Source organism: Salmo salar, chromosome ssa12 (assembly GCF_905237065.1).
Source record: "Salmo salar chromosome ssa12, Ssal_v3.1, whole genome shotgun sequence".
In the NCBI taxonomy this organism is placed as follows: Eukaryota; Metazoa; Chordata; class Actinopteri; order Salmoniformes; family Salmonidae; genus Salmo; species Salmo salar.
This window is the reverse complement of record NC_059453.1, coordinates 61,311,233-61,332,424: the sequence shown is the minus strand read 5'-3', so window position 1 is coordinate 61,332,424 and position 21,192 is coordinate 61,311,233. Positions and strand designations below refer to the sequence as shown.

The window sequence follows — 21,192 nt, the reverse complement described above, 5'->3', positions numbered from 1 at the left end:
GTTGTTGCTCAGTGTTATTGTACTGCAGTGCATAGCCTCAAAGCAACATGTAAAAAAGTACACTGTGAAGTTCCAGGAAGCCAAAATGCATTTTACTGCAAATTAGTTGCCATCTCTGTATGTTGGGTTGTGTGGGTTAGTGTGCATGTGCACGGAAGACAGCGGCGTACCTGAACTAATTAGCGATTTGCGTCTCTGAACACCTGTCTGTAAAGGGAACACGGACGCCACAAATGGTGTACTGAAAATATTGTCAGGTGCAACTGTGTTAAAACCGGTTAAAACAGTGTACAGTGAGGGTATATTTTTCATTTGTGAAATTATTTTAATGTGATGTGAAAGTAGAAGGCTTTATGTTTCTAGAACCGTACCGCAATTGAGAGTCGATTCACGTTTAGATGGATTATTTGGCTGTTTTGACTGCCAGAGCCAATTCGCCTCTAAACAGAACATGTAAGGTCCTGGTCTATAAGAAGTAACGTTAGGCTCCTTTAGTCCATAGGTGGGCAAGCGAAAGACATTCTACCAATCCATTTTAATGTTGAAGCAATGCAGAGCATGCACCTTGTCTACTGTGGGAGGTTTTCCCTCTCTTTACAGTACATCCCTACCTCAAGGTATCTCTCTCTCTCCCTCCCCCTCTCCTTCTCCCTCCTGCTCTGTGATTTGTTCCCTCCCATTCCTCTTCCATTCATTTTGAGATCCAAAGACACAACTATATTTTTGCTCCCAATTATTCAACAATTTCTTTAAAACATTTCATCCATCAAAGTCTCTCTCTCTATATGTATGGCTGCATGAGTGCAGCAGTACAGCACTTGGCCAGCTGCTACCCATGTCTGGCTTTCTTGGTAATTCATTTCCTGTGTGATGGGCCTTGCACCATGATCTAATCAACCTGCCTTATAGTAAAGAACCTAGTCTTTCGCTCCCTCTCTCTCTCTCCCTGCTTCTGTCTTTCCTTAATGGAAGATTACACACTGCAATTCTTCACTGTTCCTTTTTTCCCGATAAAGGCCAATACTCTCAAATGGCAACTGATCAGGTTTCCCATGACCTGAGTCTTTATCCCCTCCCTTCACACACACACCTCAAAGCTATCGTATCTCTCTGTAAAATCTAGGACACAATCACCTTCTGATGTACAGATATCATATTTCCTGTATTAGTGCTTCCTCCCAGCAGACATACCAAGCAGCATCCATTTCAAAGACATGAGTGAGTTTAGCAGCTCGTAATTAAAGCAACCATGACATGCTTCATTTTTCACTTGGCTACAGCTGCAGTTAACCATCTATCAGCACCGATATACACAGGTCAGACCAGGTAGGTAATGACCGTGTGAAATGTGCATGAAACACATCGTGCCGACAGAGGGTCACCTCGCTTCTAGTCCTTAGGAAACTTTTGCAGTATTTTGTTTTTTATGCATTATTTCTTACATTGTCAGCCCAAAAAATCTTAAGTGTTATTACATACAGCCGGGAAGAACTATAGGATATCAGAGCGACATCAACTTACCAGCACTACGACCAAGAATACGACTTTCCCGAAGCGGATCCTTTGTTCGAACCACCCAAGGCATTCCAACTGATTCCAGAGGCTGACCCAAAACAATGTCACCGCAGAAGAGCTAGATGGAGTGGCCTTCTGGTCAGACTTCGGAGGTGAGCACACCACCCACCGCTTCCGAGTATATTACTCACTAATGTCCAGATTCTAGACAACAAGGTAGACGACATTAGGGCAAGTGTTGCTTTCCAGAGAGATAAAAGGGATTGTAACATACTCTGTTTCACGGAAACATGGCTATATGGGGACATGCTGTCAGAGTCGGTACAGCCACCGGGATTATTTGTGCGTTGCGCCGACAGGAATAAACATCTCTCAGGGAAGAAGAAGGGCGGAGGTCTATGTTTCATAATTAACGACTCATGGTGTAATTGTAAAAACATACAGGAACTCAAGTCCTTTTGTTCACCTGACCTAGAATTCCTCACAATCAAATGCCGACCATATTATCTCCCAAGAGAATTCTCAGCGGTTATTGTCAGTCGTGTATATCCAAATTTCTTCAGCCTTCTTCACCACACTGTCTGTATGGGTGGACCATTTCAGTTTGGCCGTGATGTGTACGCAGAGGAACTAAAAACTTTCCACCTTCTCCACTGCTGTCCCATCGATGTCGATGGGGGTGCTCTCTCTGCTGTTTTCTGAAGTCCACGATCATCTCCTTTGTTTGTTGACGTTGAGTCAGAGGTTGTTTTCCTGACATCACATTCCGAGTGCCCTCACCTCCCCCCTATAGGCTGTCTCATCGTTGTTGGTGATCAAGCCTACTACTGTTGTGTCGTCTGCAAACTTGATGATCGAGTTGGAGGCGTGCATGGCCACGCAGTCATGGGTGAACAGGGAATACAGGAGGGGGCTGAGCACTCACCCTTGTGGGGCCCCAGTGTTGAGGATCAGCGAAGTGGAGATGTTGTTTCCTACCTTCACCACCTGGGGTCAGCCCATCAGGAAGTCCAGGACCCGATCACACAGGGCAGGGCTGAGACCCAGGGCCTCAAACTTAATGATGAGCTTGGAGGGTACTATGGTGTTGAATACTGAGCTGTAGTCAATGAACAGCATTCTTACATAGGTATTCCTCTTGTCCAGATGTGATGGCGATTGTATCGTCTGTGGACCTATTGGGGCGGTATGCAAATTGCAGTGGGTCTAGGTGATATGATCCTTGACTAGTCTTTCAAAGCACTTCAAACTGGAAACTGGAAACCACATATCATTAGACTGCATTTATTGTAGTTGGGGATTTTAACAAAGCAAATTTGAGAAAAAGGCTACCGAAATTCTATCAGCATATTGATTGTAGTACCCGGACTGGCAAAACACTGGATCACTGCTACTCTAACTTCTGCAATGCATACAAGGCCCTCCCCGGCCCTCCGTTCGGCAAATCTGACCACGACTCCATTTTGCTCCTCCCCTCCTATAGGCAGAAACTCAAACAGGATGTACCTGTGACAAGGACTATTCAACACTGGTCCGACCAATCAGAATCCATGCTTCAACATTGTTTTGATCACGCAGACTGGGACATGTTCCGGGTAGCCTCAGAGAATAATATAGATTGATACGCTGATTCGATGAGTGAGTTTACAAGGAAGTGCATAGGAGATGTTGTACCCACTGTGACTATTAAAACCTACCTTAACCAGAAACCGTGGATAGATGGCGGCATTCATGCCAAACTGAAAGCGCGAACCACTGCATTTAACCATGGAAAGATGACCGGGAATATGTGTAGTTATTCCCTTTGTAAGGCAATCATACAAGCGAAATGTCAGTATAGGGACAAAGTGGAGTCGCAATTCAACGGCTCAGACATGAGACGTATGCGGCAGGGTCTACAGACAATCACGGACTACAAAAAGAATATCAGCCACGACATCTTGTTCCATACAAACGAAACACCTTCTTTGTCCGCTTTGAGGATAATACAGTGCCACCGATGCGGCCCGCTACCAAGGACTGTGGGCTCCCCTTCTCCATGGCCGACGTGAGTAAGACATTTAAACATGCTAACCCTCGCAAGCCCGCCGGCCCAGACGGCATCCCTAGTCGCGTCCTCAGAGCATGCGCAGATCAGCTAGCTGGTGTGTTTACGGACATATTCAATCTCTTCCTATCCCAGTCTGCTGTCCCCACTTGTTTCAAGATGGCCACCATTGTTCCTGTACCCAAGAAGACAAAGGTAACTGAACTGAATGACTATCGCCCCGTAGCACTCACTTCTGTCATCATGAAGTTCTTTGCGAGACTAGTCAAGGATCATATCACCTCCACTTTACCTGTCACCTAGACCCACTGTAATTTGCTTACCGCGGAATACTGTACCTATGTAAGAATGCTGTTCATTGACTACAGCTCAGTATTCAACATCATAATACCGTCCAAGCTCATCATTAAGCTTGAGGCCCTGGGTCTCAACCCTGCCCTGTGTGATTGGGTCCTGGACTCCCTGACGGGCCGCCTCCAGGTGGTGAAGGAAGGAAACAACATCTCCACTTCGCTGATCCTCAACACTGGGGCCCCACAAGGGTGCGTGCTCAGCCCCCTCCTGTATTCCCTGTTCACCCATGACTGCGTGGCCATGCACGCCTCCAACTCGATCATCAAGTTTGCAGACGACACAACAGTAGTAGGCTTGATCACCAACAACGACGAGACAGCCTATAGGGAGGAGGTGAGGGCACTCGAAGTGTGGTGTCAGGAAAACAACCTCTGACTCAACGTCAACAAAACAAAGGAGATGATCGTGGACTTCAGAAAACAGCAGAGGGAGCACCCCCCATCCACATCGATGGGACAGCAGTGGTAAAGGTGGAAAGTTTTAAGTTCCTCTGCGTACACATCACGGACAAACTGAAATGGTCCACCCACACAGACAGTGTGGTGAAGAAGGGTGAAGAAATTTGGCCAAAACCCTCACAAACTTTTACAGATGTACAATTGAGAGCATCCTGTCTGGCTGGATCACCGCATGGTACGGCAACTGCACCGCCCACAACCGCATGGCTCTCTAGATGGTGGTGCGGTCTGCACAACGCATCACCGGGGGCAAATTACCTGCCCTCCAGGACACCAACAGCACCCGATGTCACAAGAAGGCCAAAAAGAGCCACTGCCTGTTCACCCCGATACCATCCAGAAGGCGAGGTCAGTACAGGTGCATCAAAGCTGGGACCGAGGACTGAAAAATAGCTTCTATCTCAAGGCCATCAGACTGTTAAACAGCCATCACTAACACAGAGAGGCTGCTGTCAACATACAGACTCCAATCATTGGCCACTTTAATAAATGGAACACTAGTCACTTTATTAATGCCACTTTAATAATGAGGTTTACATATCTTGCATTACTCATCGGATATGTATATACTGTATTTTATACCATCTATTGCATCTTGCCTAATCCGCTTGGTCATTGCTCATCCATATATTTATATGTACATATTGTTATTCCATCCCTTTACTTAGATTTGTGTGTATTAGGTAGTTGTTGTGGAATTGTTAGATTACTTGTTGATATTGCTGAAGTCGGAACTAGAAGCGCAAGCATTTCGCTACACTCGCCATAACATCTGCTAACCATGTGTGTGATCAATACCATTTGATTTGGCATGAGGCAACATGCTCTGTATGTTATCATTCTCCTCCTGCTTATCTAACCTCAACAGTCAAGCTCTAAGTTAATGATCTGCAAGTAAGAACAAAAATGATAAATAAAAGTATAATTCATAAAGTAATTGTGTTATAATAGTACCCTAAACCATTCATAAGAAAATGCCATGCTACGGAGACGCCATTGTATTCTATTATTTTGTCATACATAGACTACTCAATATTTGTACATAATGGAGCTGTTGTCTGGAATGTTAAAAAAATGTGGTCTCAGACTTTGGACACATAGCCGCGGGAAGTTGTTTTGGGGGTAGGTGTACTCTGTCCTCATCTCTGGCATTACAGCCGAGCCAAAGGCCAGGAAAATATCAGCCCATACCTCTATTCAATTCATGATACTTAGAGGATTATTTATTCAGACCCAGACCACTTCCACAAAATACTATTTAAATATTCCAAATCTCAAGGTTTCCAAAATAATTGTGCATGCAGTAGACACTGCAACCTTTACTCTGCACTGAAGACCTTCTATTCAAAGTTCAGGCCTACTTCCTCATTTTACCTCAGCAGTCAATTGCCTGTAAAAGATGAATAGGAAATGCTGTTGTAGCTTATTTTGAACATGTTCACTTCTCACACAGGGAGTTGATGACACTGGTATGAATGTAATACGATGCTACTTTTATAGCTCTGAAGTACAGGTCAGAGGTCTTTAATATTAAACACTGCTAGTAATTCCGAGGACAACTATTTGTAATTGAAGGGTATGTGGATACCATCCAAAAGGCTATATCAAAGTGCCCCTAACTGACAAATTGAGGAAAGGTAGCTAATATACCCACACACACCACATATATACACAGCCTAAGCGCACAATTGATGACAGACAAACTTCCTCTAAACCAAACCAGAATGCTTCAAATGCTCAATCAAGAACAGAGTGGTTTTGCTGAAGAGGATCAAAAGACTGTTGTCCCACATTTCTATTCACCAGTGTTTTAAGTTCTATTCCAACTATACATTTACATTTTAGTCATTTAGCAGACGCTCTTATCCAGAGCGACTTACAGTAGTGAATACATACTTTGATTTTTTTGTACTGGCCCCCCGTGGGAATCGAACCCACAACCCTGGCGTTGCACACACCATGCTTGACCAACTGAGCCACAGGGAAGGCCTCTATATTTGCATAGATTTTATGAAACAGTCCCGATGTTCAGCCTCATTCAGAGCAAGCTGTGATATCCAACAGAACAATAATAGTGAATGCTGTTTTATGAGACATTTTATGTCTATGCCATGTTATTTGATTTTGTATGCAGGGTAATGAACCACAAACAAATTGAATCATTGAAATTGCCTTTTATTGCAATAAAGCAAGATTTAAAAGTCAAGGTTACAAAGGGACAGAAAAACATTGTTCCATGAGGAATGTGTTGAGACAGGCTGAAATTGCCTGATACTTAGTACTCTTCTCCCTCATCCTCTCCTTCCACGCTATCTGCTCCCACCTCCTCATAATCTTTCTCCAGGGCAGCCATGTCTTCCCTGGCCTCAGAGAACTCCCCCTCCTCCATACCCTCACCTACGTACCAGTGCACAAATGCACGCTTGGCATACATCAGGTCAAACTTGTGGTCAAGCCGGGCCCAGGCCTCAGCCACCGCAGTGGTGTTACTAAGCATGCACACTGCCCTCTGGACCTTGGCCAGATCTCCACCAGGTACCACAGTTGGGGGCTGGTAGTTGATACCAACCTTGAAACCAGTTGGGCACCAGTCTACAAACTGGATGGAGCGTTTTGTTTTGATGGTGGCAATGGCAGCGTTAACGTCTTTGGGCACAACGTCGCCACGGTACAGCAGACAGCAGGCCATGTACTTGCCGTGACGTGGGTCACATTTCACCATCTGATTACATGGCTCAAAACAGGCATTTGTAATCTCTGAAACAGTCAGCTGCTCATGGTAAGCCTTCTCTGCTGAGATCACTGGGGCATAGGTGGCCAGGGGGAAGTGGATACGGGGATAGGGCACCAAGTTGGTCTGGAACTCTGTCAGATCAACATTGAGGGCACCATCGAATCGGAGGGAAGCAGTGATTGAGGACACAATCTGGCTGATCAACCTGTTCAGGTTGGTGTAGGAAGGACGCTCGATATCGAGGTTCCTACGGCAGATGTCATAGATAGCCTCATTGTCTACCATGAAAGCACAGTCAGAGTGCTCCAGGGTGGTGTGGGTGGTCAGGATTGAGTTGTAGGGCTCAACAACAGCTGTGGACACCTGGGGAGCTGGGTAGATGGAGAACTCAAGCTTGGACTTCTTGCCATAGTCAACAGACAGGCGTTCCATCAACAGGGAAGTGAAACCAGAACCGGTGCCACCTCCAAAGCTGTGGAAGACTAGGAAGCCCTGGAGGCCAGTGCACTGGTCAGCCTGGAGAGAAGGACGAGAGACGTTTCACATTCATTGTTAATTGATTAAAGTAAGCAGGCTGTACCATGTACAATAAGACATCACTAAAGGTTGAGATTCTCACCAGTTTGCGGATCCTGTCCAGAACCAAGTCGATGATCTCTTTGCCGATGGTGTAATGCCCACGGGCGTAGTTGTTGGCTGCATCCTCCTTCCCAGTGATCAGCTGCTCAGGGTGGAAGAGCTGGCGGTAAGTTCCAGATCGAACCTCATCTGGAGAAAGATCAGTTCACTTTTCTGAAGACTAAGGAGATACACATGTTAACAGAACCTCATTGCATCAAGACAGTATCTTACCAATGACAGTGGGCTCCAGATCCACAAACACAGCCCTAGGGACATGCTTGCCAGCTCCAGTCTCACTGAAGAAAGTGTTGAAGGAGTCGTCACCTCCTCCAATGGTCTTGTCACTGGGCATCTTGCCATCTGGTTGGATCCCATGCTCAAGACAGTACAGCTCCCAGCATGCATTGCCGATCTGGACGCCAGCCTGGCCCACATGGACCGAGATGCACTCACGCTGTGGGAGAATGAACAATCACGTAAAATTGAGTGCTCAGATATTAGTAGTCTTTCCTAAAGATGAGTTCCAGTTATTTAAAAAGCCTTTTAATGAGGAAGCCATTTTGGCTGTATGGGCTTGTGTACCTGTATGTTTAAGTTATGCATAGCTTTGGATCTAGTACAAGCACACCCTGGTCACCTGACTAAGTGATTATATGCGGCTATGAGGGAGACAGACCTGCTCATGTTGGTGCTGCAGAGAAAGCACATGACTACAGGCAGCAGCTTTTGGAGTTGAGTAAGTCTATTCATGGCCCTAAATTATTGAGGGGTTTAGCCTTTTCTAAACGTAATCAAGATTTAGACAGAAATGTAAGGATACACTTCCAGACCATTAAAATACATTTGGGTGATTATTAGTGTATAATTTAGGCTACTACATGTCAATGACTCATTTTAAAGATGTATATTTAAATCAATGTGGCCAAATCAAACCATGAGAAAGAATTGACAGGATTTACGTGTTACATCTGTGTTATTGGCTATGGCACTGTCATTCGGTGCTCATGACAATGGGAGCGATTTTAGCTGTCGACTGTGGTAATCCTCGATGTAACGTTACTGAAAATCAGCATGGCAAGGATTAGCCATGTATGGGGCGGCAGAAAATCCCTGATATGACACAATTGACACTAGCCTACTCTGAAGAATGGAGTTGTTTTTCTCAGCGACCCGATTTTTGGGGGGTTTCTCTCGATTGAGATTGAGCCAAATAGTCTATGCCATTGAATGGGCAACTCCCCTTTCAAACAAAACGAAATGGCGTCGTCTAAAATAAAGTGTACAGGTATATGCCTCTGGAGTTTAAGGGACTACAATAGACTATTATTCTATAGAAGGTCCTGCCCCTCGAAATTCCACCGGCGACAGGCTATAAAAAAATATCTGCTATAAATCACGATCAAGTCATCTCGATGGTGTGTCAGATCATTTCCGATTTTACTGCTTTTGCATTGTAGACTAGTTATGAATATGACCACGACACATGTTCACTACAAACGCGTGCCACTTTCAGCAATGCAACAAAGCAAGAATAGCCTACTATGGTCAAGGAGCGAGGGGGAGAGGAGGAAAGGAGGAAAGGACTAAACGCCGCCCTACATAAGGAATCAAAGACCTCAATCTGTGGCGCAGTCCTAGAATTGACAGTCACCGTACGTGTTAAAAGGGTTACTTTTGAAGCCTAACAAATGAAATCGTATTATGGCATTTTCAAATGTAGACCATTTGTGTCACATCGAATAATGTCTGTCACTGTGGGAAAAAATTAAATCATACAAAATATAAATTTGTTAGACAATAAAAGATATAGGCAACAAGTATTTATTGTGTCATGTTTTATTGATAATCCATCATCTAGTTTTATTACGCGAGCATGACACCACAGAAGTCTACATTACAATTCTCGTCATTTTCATATTCAAACTTACCATGTCTAAGATGAGGAGTTTTATAAGAGCAGTAAAGATAAAATAAGAACCCGTAGATTAAAGACCAACTCTCACAGACGGACCTTTAGGAGTCTAATGTGAGAAGTTTCAGTAATGAGTCAGGGTGGGGCTTTATATAAGCTACTGATTATGACGGTCCGCCACATTTGGGCGGGCTTTAGACTGAAATTTACCGCCCACCTGGGAAAAAAATAGGCGTTTTTGCTCGTTCTATTGGACCATTTCAACATGTAGGCCTACGTGAATGGTGAGGACCACGGAAGAAGGAAATGGCGTGAAAGAGTGTTACCTACGACCAACCATATCATGTCTAAATGGATCCATCTTTTGTCAAATTTACTTCAAAAGTTTTTCTGCTATTTTTGCATTTTAGCTAACCATAACCTTTTTCCTAACCTTAACCTAATTGTCCTAACATGCCATGTTAATTCACCTAACCTGCTGCTTAAGCTCTTCTAAACCTGCTACGAAAAGTTAATTCTGACAAAAGCTGGATATGCTCCAGCCATGATCCTACAACCAAAGTACAATGCCGTGAAGATAAGCAAATTCCCACAGCAAGAGTGAGATTTTACAACTATTTTGATAGCCGATTACTTTGAAAATGATAACAATGTAGACCTAACCTTTGACACCATCTTTTTCTGTCATCTTTAGGTTTTTTATTCGCCCTAGGCTATATGATTTTGCTTTAGATTTAATCATAATTCTTGAGTTGATTGATATAGGCCTATTGCAGCTGAGAATCTTTCTACATTGACTTTGTAACTGTAATTTGGAGGACACATCTGTCATTTTACTGGTCTCAAGGAAGCACTTCTCCCTCTTCTTAAAAACTTTGCTGGGTCATTAAAGAGGGCTATTGCACAAGGTTATTATAGTTTGGGTTTTACATATTAGTTTTAATTTATATTTGTTTTTCTATTTTAATTTGGAGTTTAGTTTCAGTTAGTTTTCAGACCTGATTAGCTACTTTTTTATTTAGTTTCAGTTATATACAAATATTTATATTTTGTTTTTGTATTATTTAGTTTTAGTGTTATGGACAGAAAGCATACATGGAGCCAGGCTAGGAGCCATTTGTATTATATAGTTTGTTGTGTATATTTTGGGATGTCACTTCTTGCAGCCTGGGGGCAGTAATACATAATGTGAAGGGTTATAGGTTTTGTTAGGTTTAAAGGTGCAATCAGCAGTTGCTTCATCCATTTTTGGACTTATAAATTAATGATATGTACCCATTGATTCTTGAAGAATATAACTTATAAATGCCTCATGAGCTTAGTTCAACTGTCGTTACCCATTAGAACCCAACATATAAGCTTTTTTTACTCCAACGTTTATAAACAAAGTAAATATAAACAAATATTGTAAAGCCTCAAAACATGGGTGAAACTATAATTCTGGATATCATGGATGGTCAGTCTTTGCATCCATAGCTCTGTCTATGAATTTTAGAGCAGCTACATTTCCCCAGCTCCATCTTTCAGCTTTTTACCAAAACTGCTGATTGGCCCTTTACATTATAAAGTCAATCTCAATATATCTCAATATCTCAATATGACTTGGATTTAAAAGGAATAGCGCTGAAACGGGTCAAAAAAATATGGTGAAAGGTAACTCTCACCCATGTTTACACCAATCCAATGCTTTTTCACCTCAGTAGGACATGTAAGAATAATCAAGTTATCTACTAGCCGATTCTTCACTGTAAGCTAGTGATGGCTGATAGTGATGTAGTCTCGGATATCCCAGACCTTGGAGCATCGTAAACTAGGCAAGCAACCCGTCTGTCTAGACAGCATAGACTGTAAAAAGAATAGACGGAGCCATCGATGATGTCACCTCATATTTTCCTATGTGAAGTCTTAGTGGCACATTTGAAGATCAGTGTCGCCATCTTGCTTCATGGAGGCGTTTTTGGAAACATTGCATGCACAGTTTGAGCTACTCTAGGACGTGATGTTGCAAGCCTGCTTAGTGCTGCTCCCTCTCATTGAGTATCTCAAGTTGAGGGCCGACCGGGGTACTGCAGGCTGCAAATGATCCTTATAACTTCAAGGACATACTTCTGGTGAAATAGAAGCAAGTATTGATACCATGATTGTGTTCAGATTATTTTTTTATATCCATTAATATTGACCACGATCTTGCTTTTGGAAAACATTGCCTGCAGTACCCCGGTAGGCCTTGAACTTGACGTCCTCACTTAGAGGGGGCAGTTGTTCTCCCCTGGTCAAGAGCGACTAATAGTGATGCACAAACTAAGTCTATTTCAAACATCACCATCTCCTGGCAGCATTTACCCACCAGATTCATTAGCTTGAAAACACCATTTGAAAACCCCATTCGATTTTTGAACATAATTCAGGATGTTTTAAATTTTATTCGAGTTAGTTTTAAAGTCAAGGATAATAGTTTTAGTATAGTTTTAGTTTTTCAAATGGGTTTGTGAATTATTATATTTCAGTTTACTAAATAGATTTTTTTTCATGATTAGTTTCAGTTTACTATAATAACCTTGCTATTGCATGGACAGTGGAGTGGAGTATTTCTGGTACAGTGTAGGCTTACTCAGGAAACAGCAGACACTAGAACCATACCGAACCACAGGAGGGAGCCAGAGTTTTTGATTATGAATCTCATCATAGATATTGTTTATAAAGTCTTGCAGCAGTCCATAGAGAATGATAGAGGCCTCTAGTGGCCAAATATTAGCATGGGCAGTGCCATTGAGGGCTTCCAACATTTTAATGTAGTCAACTGGGTGGGACTTCCAACTTCATTGGCTAATCCCACCTGGTGACCATTGGCTGATCCCACCATGACATGTTGGAGGCATGGGGCAGTAGGTAGCCTAGTGTTTTTTAATATTTATTTAACTAGGCAAGTCAGTTAAGAACAAATTCTTATTTTCAATGACAGCCTAGGAACAGTGGGTTAACTTCCTTGTTCAGGGGCAGAAGAACAGATTTTTTACCTTGTCATCTCGGTGATTCGATCTTGCAACCTTTCGGTTACTAGTCCAACGCTCTAACCACTAGGCTACCTGCCGCCCCTTAAGAGTGTTAAAAGGTTTTAAGAGTGTTGGCCCAGTAACCAAACGGTTGATGTGCCCATGAGTAATGCACTTAACCCTAATTGCTCCTGTAAGTCGCTCTGGGTAAGAGCATTTGCTAAATGACAAAACAAATGTTGTTGTCCTGTTGGAAAGTTAACCTTCGCCCCAGTCTGAGGTCTTGAGAGCTCTGGAGCAGGTTTTCATCAAGGATCTCTGTACTTTGCTCCGTTCGTCTTTGCCTCAATCCTGACTAGTCTCCCAGTCCCTGCCACTGAAAAACATTCCCACAGCATAATTCTACCACCACCATGCTTCACCGTAGGGATGGTGCCAGGTGACGCTTGGCATTCAGGCCAAAGAGTTCAATCTTGGTTTCATCAGACCAGAGAATCTTGTTTCTCATGGTCTAAGAGTCTTTAGGTACCTTTTGGCAAACTCCAAGCAGGGTGTAAGGTGCCTTTTACTGAGGATTGGCTTCCGTCTTGCCGCTACCATAAAGGCCTGATTGGTGGGGTGCTGAAGAGATTGTTATACTTCTGGAATGTTCTCCCATCTCCACAGAGGAACTCAAGAGCTCTGTCAGAGTGACCATCGAGTTCTTGGTCACCTCCCTGACCAAGGCCCTTCTCCCCCAATTGCTCAGTTTGGCCGGGCGGCCAGCTCTAGGAAAAGTCTTGGTGGTTCCAAACTTCTTCCATTTAAGAATGATGGAGGCCACTGTGTTCTTGGGGACCTTCAATGCTGCAGAAATGCTGCAGAAAACCACTTTATTTTAAGAATGTGAAATGTCAGAATAATAGTAGAGAGAATGATTTATTTCAGCTTTTATTTCTTTCATCACATTCCCAGTGACTCAGAAGTTTACATACACTCAATTAGTATTTGGTAGCATTGCCTTTAAATTGTTTAGCTTGGGTCAAACGTTACGGGTAGCCTCCCACAAGCTTCCCACAATAAATTGGGTGAATTTTGGCCCATTCCTCCTGACAGAGCTGGTGTCACTGAGTCGGGTTTGTAGGCCTCCTTGCTCGCACGCGCTTTTTCAGTTCTGCCCACACATTTTCTACAGGATTGAGGTCAGGGCTTTGTGTTGGCCACTCCAATACCTTGACTTTGTTGTCCTTAAGCCATTTTGCCACAACTTTGGAAGTATGCTTGGGGTCAACGTCCATATGGAAAACCCATTTGTGACCAAGCTGTAACTTCCTGACTGATGTCTTGAGATGTTGCTTCAATATATCCACATAATTGTCCTTCCTCATGATGCCATCTATTTTGTGAAGTGCACCAGTCCCTCCTGCAGCAAAGCACCCCCACAACATGATGCTGCCACCCCCGTGCTTCATGGTTGGGATGGTGTTCTTTGGCTTGCAAGCGTCCCCCTTTTTCCTCCAAACATAACGATGGTCATTATGGCCAAACAGTTCTATTTTTGTTTCATCAGCCCAGAGGACATTTCTCCAAAAAGTACGGTCTTTGTCCCCATGTGCAGTTGCAAACCGTAGTCTGGCTTTATTATGGCGGTTTTGGAGCAGTGGCTTCTTCCTTGCTTAGCGGCCTTTCAGGTTATGGCGATATAGGACTCGTTTTACTGTGGATATAGATACTTTTGTACCTGTTTCCTCTAGCATCTTCAAAGGTCTTTTGCTGTTGTTCTGGGATTGATTTGCACTTTTCGGACCAAAGTACGTTCATCTCTAGGAGACAGAACGTGTCTCCTTCCTGAGCGGTATGACGGCTGCGTGGTCCCATGGTGTTTATACTTGCGTACTATTGTTTGTTCAGATGAACGTGGTACCTTCAGGCGTTTGGAAATTGCTCCGAAGGATGAACCAGACTTGTGGAGGTCTACAAATTTTCTTCTGAGGTCTTGGCTGATTTCTTTTGATTTTCCCATAATGTCAAGCAAAGAGTTACTGAGTTTGAAGGTAGGCCTTGAAATACATCCACAGGTACACCTCCAATTGACTCAAATGATGTCAATTAGCCTATCAGAATCTTCTAAAGCCATGACATAATTTTCTGGAATTTCCCAAGCTGTTTAAATGCACAGTCAACTTAGTGTATGTAAACTTCTGACCCACTGGAATAGTGATACAGTGAATTATACGTGAAAAAAATCTGTCTGTAAACAATTGTTGGAACAATTACTTGTGTCATGCACAAAGTAGATGTCCTAACCGACTTGCCAAAACTATAGTTTGTTAACAAGAAATTTGCGGAGTGGTTGAAAAACGAGTTTTAATGACTCCAACCTAATTGTATGTAAACATCCGACTTCAACTGTATGTAAATAAGGTATGTCTGTTTTTATCTTTGTAATAAATTTGCAACAATTTCTAAAAAACAGTTTTCACTTTGTCATTATGGGGTATTGTGTGTAGATTACTGAGATTTTTTATTTATTTAATCCTTTTTAGAACAAGGCTGTAACGTAACAAAACGTGGAAAAAGTAAAGCGATTTGAATACTTTCTGAAGGCACTTTACAAAAATTATAGTCTATCTATCTCTATCTACCAGTCCAACTACATTAGCAAACTGCTGAGGATAACAATATGTAAAATTGCCTGCTGAAGAATATAACATTACAAATGTTTCATCAATATGAAAACTGAGCTTTGCCACATACTGCATAGACAGAGACAGACATGCTTAGTCTTGATAAAAGTAATGTTTGCAAAATAAGTATTTTACTTGGGTATATAAACCTACTGATATCAATTTACTCTGTGGTCACTTATCTGTATGTGACTTAATTGTTACAGGATGTCATAACAGAGACAGAGAACAACCTTTATTGATGATAATTTTATTAGGATCTCGCTACAAAAGCACAGATTAAGCAAGGACATCAGCCTTTGTGAGTGAGCATATTTTAAGCCTTGTAGACTACACTTTACCATCCTGCTACTTCATTAAATTGGTTGTTCAAGGCAGAATCATACACTCTTAGAAAAAAAAGTGCTATCTAGAACTTAAAAGGGTTCTTTGGCTGTCCCTGTAGAACCCTTTGAAGAACCCTTTTTGGTTCACGTTTGAACCCTTTTGGAACTCAAAAGGGTTTTACCTGGAACCAAAAATGATTCACCTGGGAGCAAGAAGGGCTATCCTATGGGGACGGTCGAAGAACCCTTTTGGAACCCTTTTTCTAAGAGTGTAGTGGAAACAATTCAGTCATTCTCAGCTCTGGGTCACATAGGAATGTATGAATTTGGCATAGTATTTAATACTCCTCTCCCTCCTCCTCTCCCTCTCCCTCAATGGAGTCGACACCCACCTCCTCATAATCTTTCTCCAGGGCAGCCATGTCTTCCCTGGCCTCAGAGAACTCCCCCTCCTCCATACCCTCACCTACGTACCAATGCACGAAAGCACGCTTGGCATACATCAGGTCAAACTTGTGGTCAAGGCGGGCCCAGGCCTCTGCAATAGCAGTGGTGTTACTAAGCATGCACACTGCCCTCTGAACCTTGGCCAGATCTCCACCAGGTACCACAGTTGGGGGCTGGTAGTTGATACCAACCTTGAAACCAGTTGGGCACCAGTCTACAAACTGGATGGAGCGTTTTGTTTTGATGGTGGCAATGGCAGCGTTAACGTCTTTGGGCACAACGTCGCCACGGTACAGCAGACAGCAGGCCATGTACTTGCCGTGACGTGGGTCACATTTCACCATCTGATTACATGGCTCAAAGCAAGCATTGGTGATCTCAGACACAGAGAGCTGCTCATGGTAAGCCCTCTCTGCTGAGATCACTGGGGCATAGGTGGCCAGGGGGAAGTGGATACGGGGATAGGGCACCAAGTTGGTCTGGAACTCTGTCAGATCAACATTTAGGGCACCATCGAATCGGAGGGAAGCAGTGATGGAGGACACAATCTGGCCAATCAACCTGTTAAGATTGGTGTAGGAGGGACGCTCAATATCAAGGTTCCTACGGCAGATGTCATAGATAGCCTCATTGTCTACCATGAAAGCACAGTCAGAATGCTCCAGGGTTGTGTGGGTGGTCAGGATGGCGTTGTAGGGCTCAACAACAGCTGTGGACACCTGGGGAGCTGGGTAGATGGAGAACTCAAGCTTGGACTTCTTGCCATAGTCAACAGACAGGCGTTCCATCAACAGGGAAGTGAAACCGGAACCGGTGCCACCTCCAAAGCTATGGAAGACTAGGAAGCCCTGGAGGCCAGTGCACTGGTCAGCCTGGAGAGGAGGAGAGATGTTTCAGATCATTATGGTTGGACAACGACAAGAAATATAAAGGATGTACAATAAGGCATCACTAGAGGTTATTGGAGATTGTCACCAGTTTGCGAGTCCTGTCCAGAACCATGTCTATGATCTCTTTGCCGATGGTGTAATGCCCACGGGCGTAGTTGTTGGCTGCATCCTCCTTCCCAGTGATCAGCTGCTCAGGATGGAAGAGCTGGCGGTAAGTTCCTGTGCGCACCTCATCTGGAACAAAGAAAGAGCTTTTATCTGAAGAAGTCAAGAATGATACACACAAAAAAATGGTTCTATGTGATAATTAAAATGTAGGGCTGGCGGCTGATTATAATATTTGTTCTTTTTGTGCAGCCGTGAGTGAGAGTGTCATTCCAGATTATCTAATCTGTTGTGTTATGCTATTATGTATTTGGCACTATATAGAACCATTTGTTTTTAGTGTGTTGCACAGTGTCATGATCATTGTTTCAAGACAAAGTGATCTTACCAATGACAGTGGGCTCCAGATCCACAAAAACAGCCCTAGGGACATGCTTGCCAGCTCCAGTCTCACTGAAGAAGGTGTTGAAGGAGTCGTCTCCTCCTCCAATGGTCTTGTCACTGGGCATCTGACCATCAGGCTGGATCCCGTGCTCCAGACAGTAGAGTTCCCAGCATGCATTGCCCATCTGGACTCCAGCTTGACCCACGTGTACTGAGATACATTCACGCTGGTTCAAAAAATGTAAAAGTATATAATTAATTTTAAAAATAAATGTAATTTAGGCAAGTGTCCTAACTTCTCATAATCACATTCCAAGAAATGTATAGTAAATTACAACTAGACCATTAAAAAAAAAAGTCATAATGAGACCTTTGGAGTCTAGATGCTTTTGCGCCGGTTTCCCAGACAGTCCTGGACTAAAAAGGTATTACAATGGAGATTCTCCATTGACCATGCTCTGTAATCCAGCACTAGGTTTATCTGAGTCCGGGAAACCTGCCCTTGATGTCTGAATGAGTCACTCTCAATATGCTAGCCTAGCACCTGCTACAAGGGTCATAACTGCTGATATAATTTAAAAAATGCATTTTTGAAATACCAAGTCAGATTTGGTCCCATTCTGCACAGACAAAAACATGCTGATAGACTAAAAATAAATGTACAGTGTGCTAAATGTTGTGGCAGATGCTAGCCTACCTCACTGAGTGCAATATGAATAATTCATGTGAACATTCTGAATTTCAGTAAAGGCTACACTATAAAACATATTTACCTTACATGTATTTCATTTTTCAATAACAGGCTATTTATCTAAATTAGACATAACAGTCTATTATAATTATATTGCACATAGGCATAATTAAACTGTTTGGATTTGGCCAACACATGCTTCAGCTTTTATATGACTGAATTCACACCATTTCCAAATTTCCTTAGGGAGTGGCTTGCTTTGTGTGGCAGAGCAGTCTATTACAATTTGCGTGTCTGTTTCTAAATTAGCCTACACTTGTTTTAATATAGATGCCATTTACGATGTTCCTATAAAAAAACGTGGGTTTGAACACTGCAAACCATTTTTCAACAAAACTGAACATCAACACCAACTCTCTAGGCTACTACTAAACGCGCGTTTAAGAATAATAGAACATTCTCGATCTACAAGACCCGTGCATTCTTTCTAGCCACCCACCCATAATCAAAATGTAATTGCAAATGTACCCTAATCACTGTCTCATTGTATACCCAATTGTAAAAAAAAATTAAAAGAATAATAATGATACAATACAAATGTTTTTTTATAGAATGAAATGAACGGCTCACCATTTTGATTGCTTTATGAGGAAAGGTATGATAGAGGCGCCAGAAAGATGAACAGTGTCTCTTCTCTAGACAGCCTCAATCTCTAGACTGGCCACTGCGGGAGGAGGCGGAGGCGGTGATTTCTCATTCAATGAACCAGACAGCGACACACAGCCACAGCCCAGATTCGCTGACAAAAGACAAAGCATGTTTGCAGATAATTACGTTGTTTTTAGTTTTATTACTATATTATTATCATTTTGAAGTCGAAATGAAATATGTAGGCCTAATAAACATTGTGGATCGAATTTAGCTCAATGAGAGTGAGAAAGTGACAATTGGCGTTGACCAGTCTATGGTGACTGTAAATGATTTATTTATGTGAATATGATTATTTTCAACCGTTATTAGAGTGTCTTTTGTTGGATGACACTGGAGGCCTACATGAGATACTGTAAATCCCATGTAAAAAATAAAGAAATTAAGACAGGCTTGAGTAAGGTGCAGAATGGTCAAATCTAACCCCTTCAAAACAAACACACGCACACGCACACATTGCGCCACATGCACTTTATTTTGTAAGTCAATTAATTATTTAGTCCCAAATCTCTTTGAGCTTTGGGTGCTGAACTAAATTCTGTGCCAACAATACAGCCTTGTTATAAAATGTAGAGCAGAATATCTAGCAGCACGTTAGACATATCGCCTCTGTCATTAGATGCCATTCAAATACAAATGAAATGTATTGAGATGGAGAGGATGCAAACCAGTATGAAATCTCACAAAAGACAGCATGTTCATTCAAGTGCATGAAAAGACTTTCATGCCAATTTAAAATAAAATGGAAAAAAGGTTACCAAAATAGGATTCCATCAAAATAAAATTAAAAAAAATTAAAAGATGAGAGGTTGTAGATGCTTGACAGAAATGTTCAGAGGCCAGACTCTAAAAAGGAGTTAATTCATGTATTAAATTAGAGTATGACTTTGGCTGCACCAACCTCCTCCTTCTAACCCCGCTTCCCCCCTAGTCTGCCTGGCCAGACCTCCGCCCCTCTTTGTTCAAGATTTTGCTGCAGTGACGTCACTCCTCTGCAGTGAATCATGTGACTGATGTGTCACTGTGGTTAGTTACCAGCAAACACATGGCCCCTCAGCTGTCTGCCCTCTCCTCTCCCTGTGAATACCCCTCAAAACACACACACACGCACACGCACACGCACACGCACACTCACACACACTGTGAATACCCCTCGACACTCACACACACACAGTCATCATTTCAATAATATCGGACTTAGGGCGATGGGATAAAGTAAGAGATGAGGGCTGTGTTTGAAAGAGACAGCTGCATCAGATTCTCCTGACTGCCCCTCCCTGCCCGTCTGCCTGACTTGCATCCCATCCCAAATCAACAATCACAGACAGATGGACCACTTATACTTTCCTTCCCTTTAGGATTGGCCGAAACATGGATGAAACCTCGTAAAAAAAATATCAAGATGTTGAGCATGAATGAGTAAATAGTCTAACTGTGTTCTTAGTGTATGTTAGCAGGTGCATACCCATCTTATTTATGGTCAGGAAGAATGCTGTTATGAAGAAACAAATGACAAATATTTTATTTTACTCCTGAAACACAAGTAGACCTATCCCATGAATCTATTGCTGCTACAAGCCTTTGATGATAATCCATGGAAGAATATGACAGGAAAAGTTGAATTTGAATCAATATCCCCATTATGTGTATGAATGCTGAACAAAGAGAAAATGCATTTAGGCCTAAATAGAACAGAAGTCAAACCACATGGCTATATAAAAAAACTAACCAAAACCAAAGTGCTGATTTTTATTTATTTAATTTCACCTTTATTTAACCAGGTAGGCTAGTTGAGAACAAGTTCTCATTTGCAACTGCGACCTGGCCAAGATAAAGCAAACGAGTTCAACACATACAACAACACAGAGTTACACATGGAATAAACAAACATACAATCAATAATACAGTAGAAAAATCTATAAACAGCATGTGCAAATGAGGTAGGATAAGAGAGGTAAGGCAATAAATAGGCCATGGTGGCAGAGTAATTACAGTATAGCAAATAAACTCTGGAATGGTAGGGTGATGATGATGAATGTGTGTTAGTGATTGTTATACATGGTTTGTGTGTGGGGCTCTGCAGGGTGTGTGGCAGACAGTTGGGCCATTGGTAACATGTGCTAGTAGAACCTGAATGTTGAATGTGATTCTCTCTAATAGATCAGCAGGGATCCAGGAGCTGGGTTTCCCTTGATTGCGTTTACTCATGTACTTATCTCTGCAGCAAGATGATTTTAATACTCTACAAAATGAGTCATGCAAGTCTCTAATGGAAGATATTTGAACATCTCAAGTACATGGGATTAAGTCCCATAATCAGTTGCTTAAGTAGGCATACAAT

The 21,192-nt window shown here is 42.5% G+C and overlaps 1 protein-coding gene across 3 annotated transcripts; it reads right to left on the bottom strand.

Annotated features, from left to right (window-relative positions):
• Positions 1-6,533: 6,533 nt before the first annotated feature.
• Positions 6,534-18,948, bottom strand: LOC106565438 (tubulin alpha chain). Of its 3 annotated transcripts, XM_014132579.2 has the most exons (5): positions 18,774-18,948; positions 17,457-17,679; positions 17,049-17,197; positions 16,019-16,945; positions 6,534-6,697 (listed from the first exon to the last, which is right to left on the bottom strand). In XM_014132579.2, the coding sequence occupies exons 1-5, from the start codon at positions 18,774-18,776 to the stop codon at positions 6,650-6,652; spliced, it is 1,350 nt and encodes a 449-aa protein (XP_013988054.1). In that variant the 5' UTR covers positions 18,777-18,948; the 3' UTR covers positions 6,534-6,649. The 3 variants fall into 3 exon arrangements, with proteins under 3 accessions (XP_013988054.1, XP_013988053.1, XP_013988052.1); XM_014132578.2 differs by lacking the exons at positions 16,019-16,945; positions 17,049-17,197; positions 17,457-17,679; positions 18,774-18,948 and adding exons at positions 7,728-7,876; positions 7,961-8,183; positions 9,658-9,808 and having other exon boundaries at positions 6,534-7,624; XM_014132577.2 differs by lacking the exon at positions 6,534-6,697 and having other exon boundaries at positions 15,535-16,945.
• Positions 18,949-21,192: the final 2,244 nt, after the last annotated feature.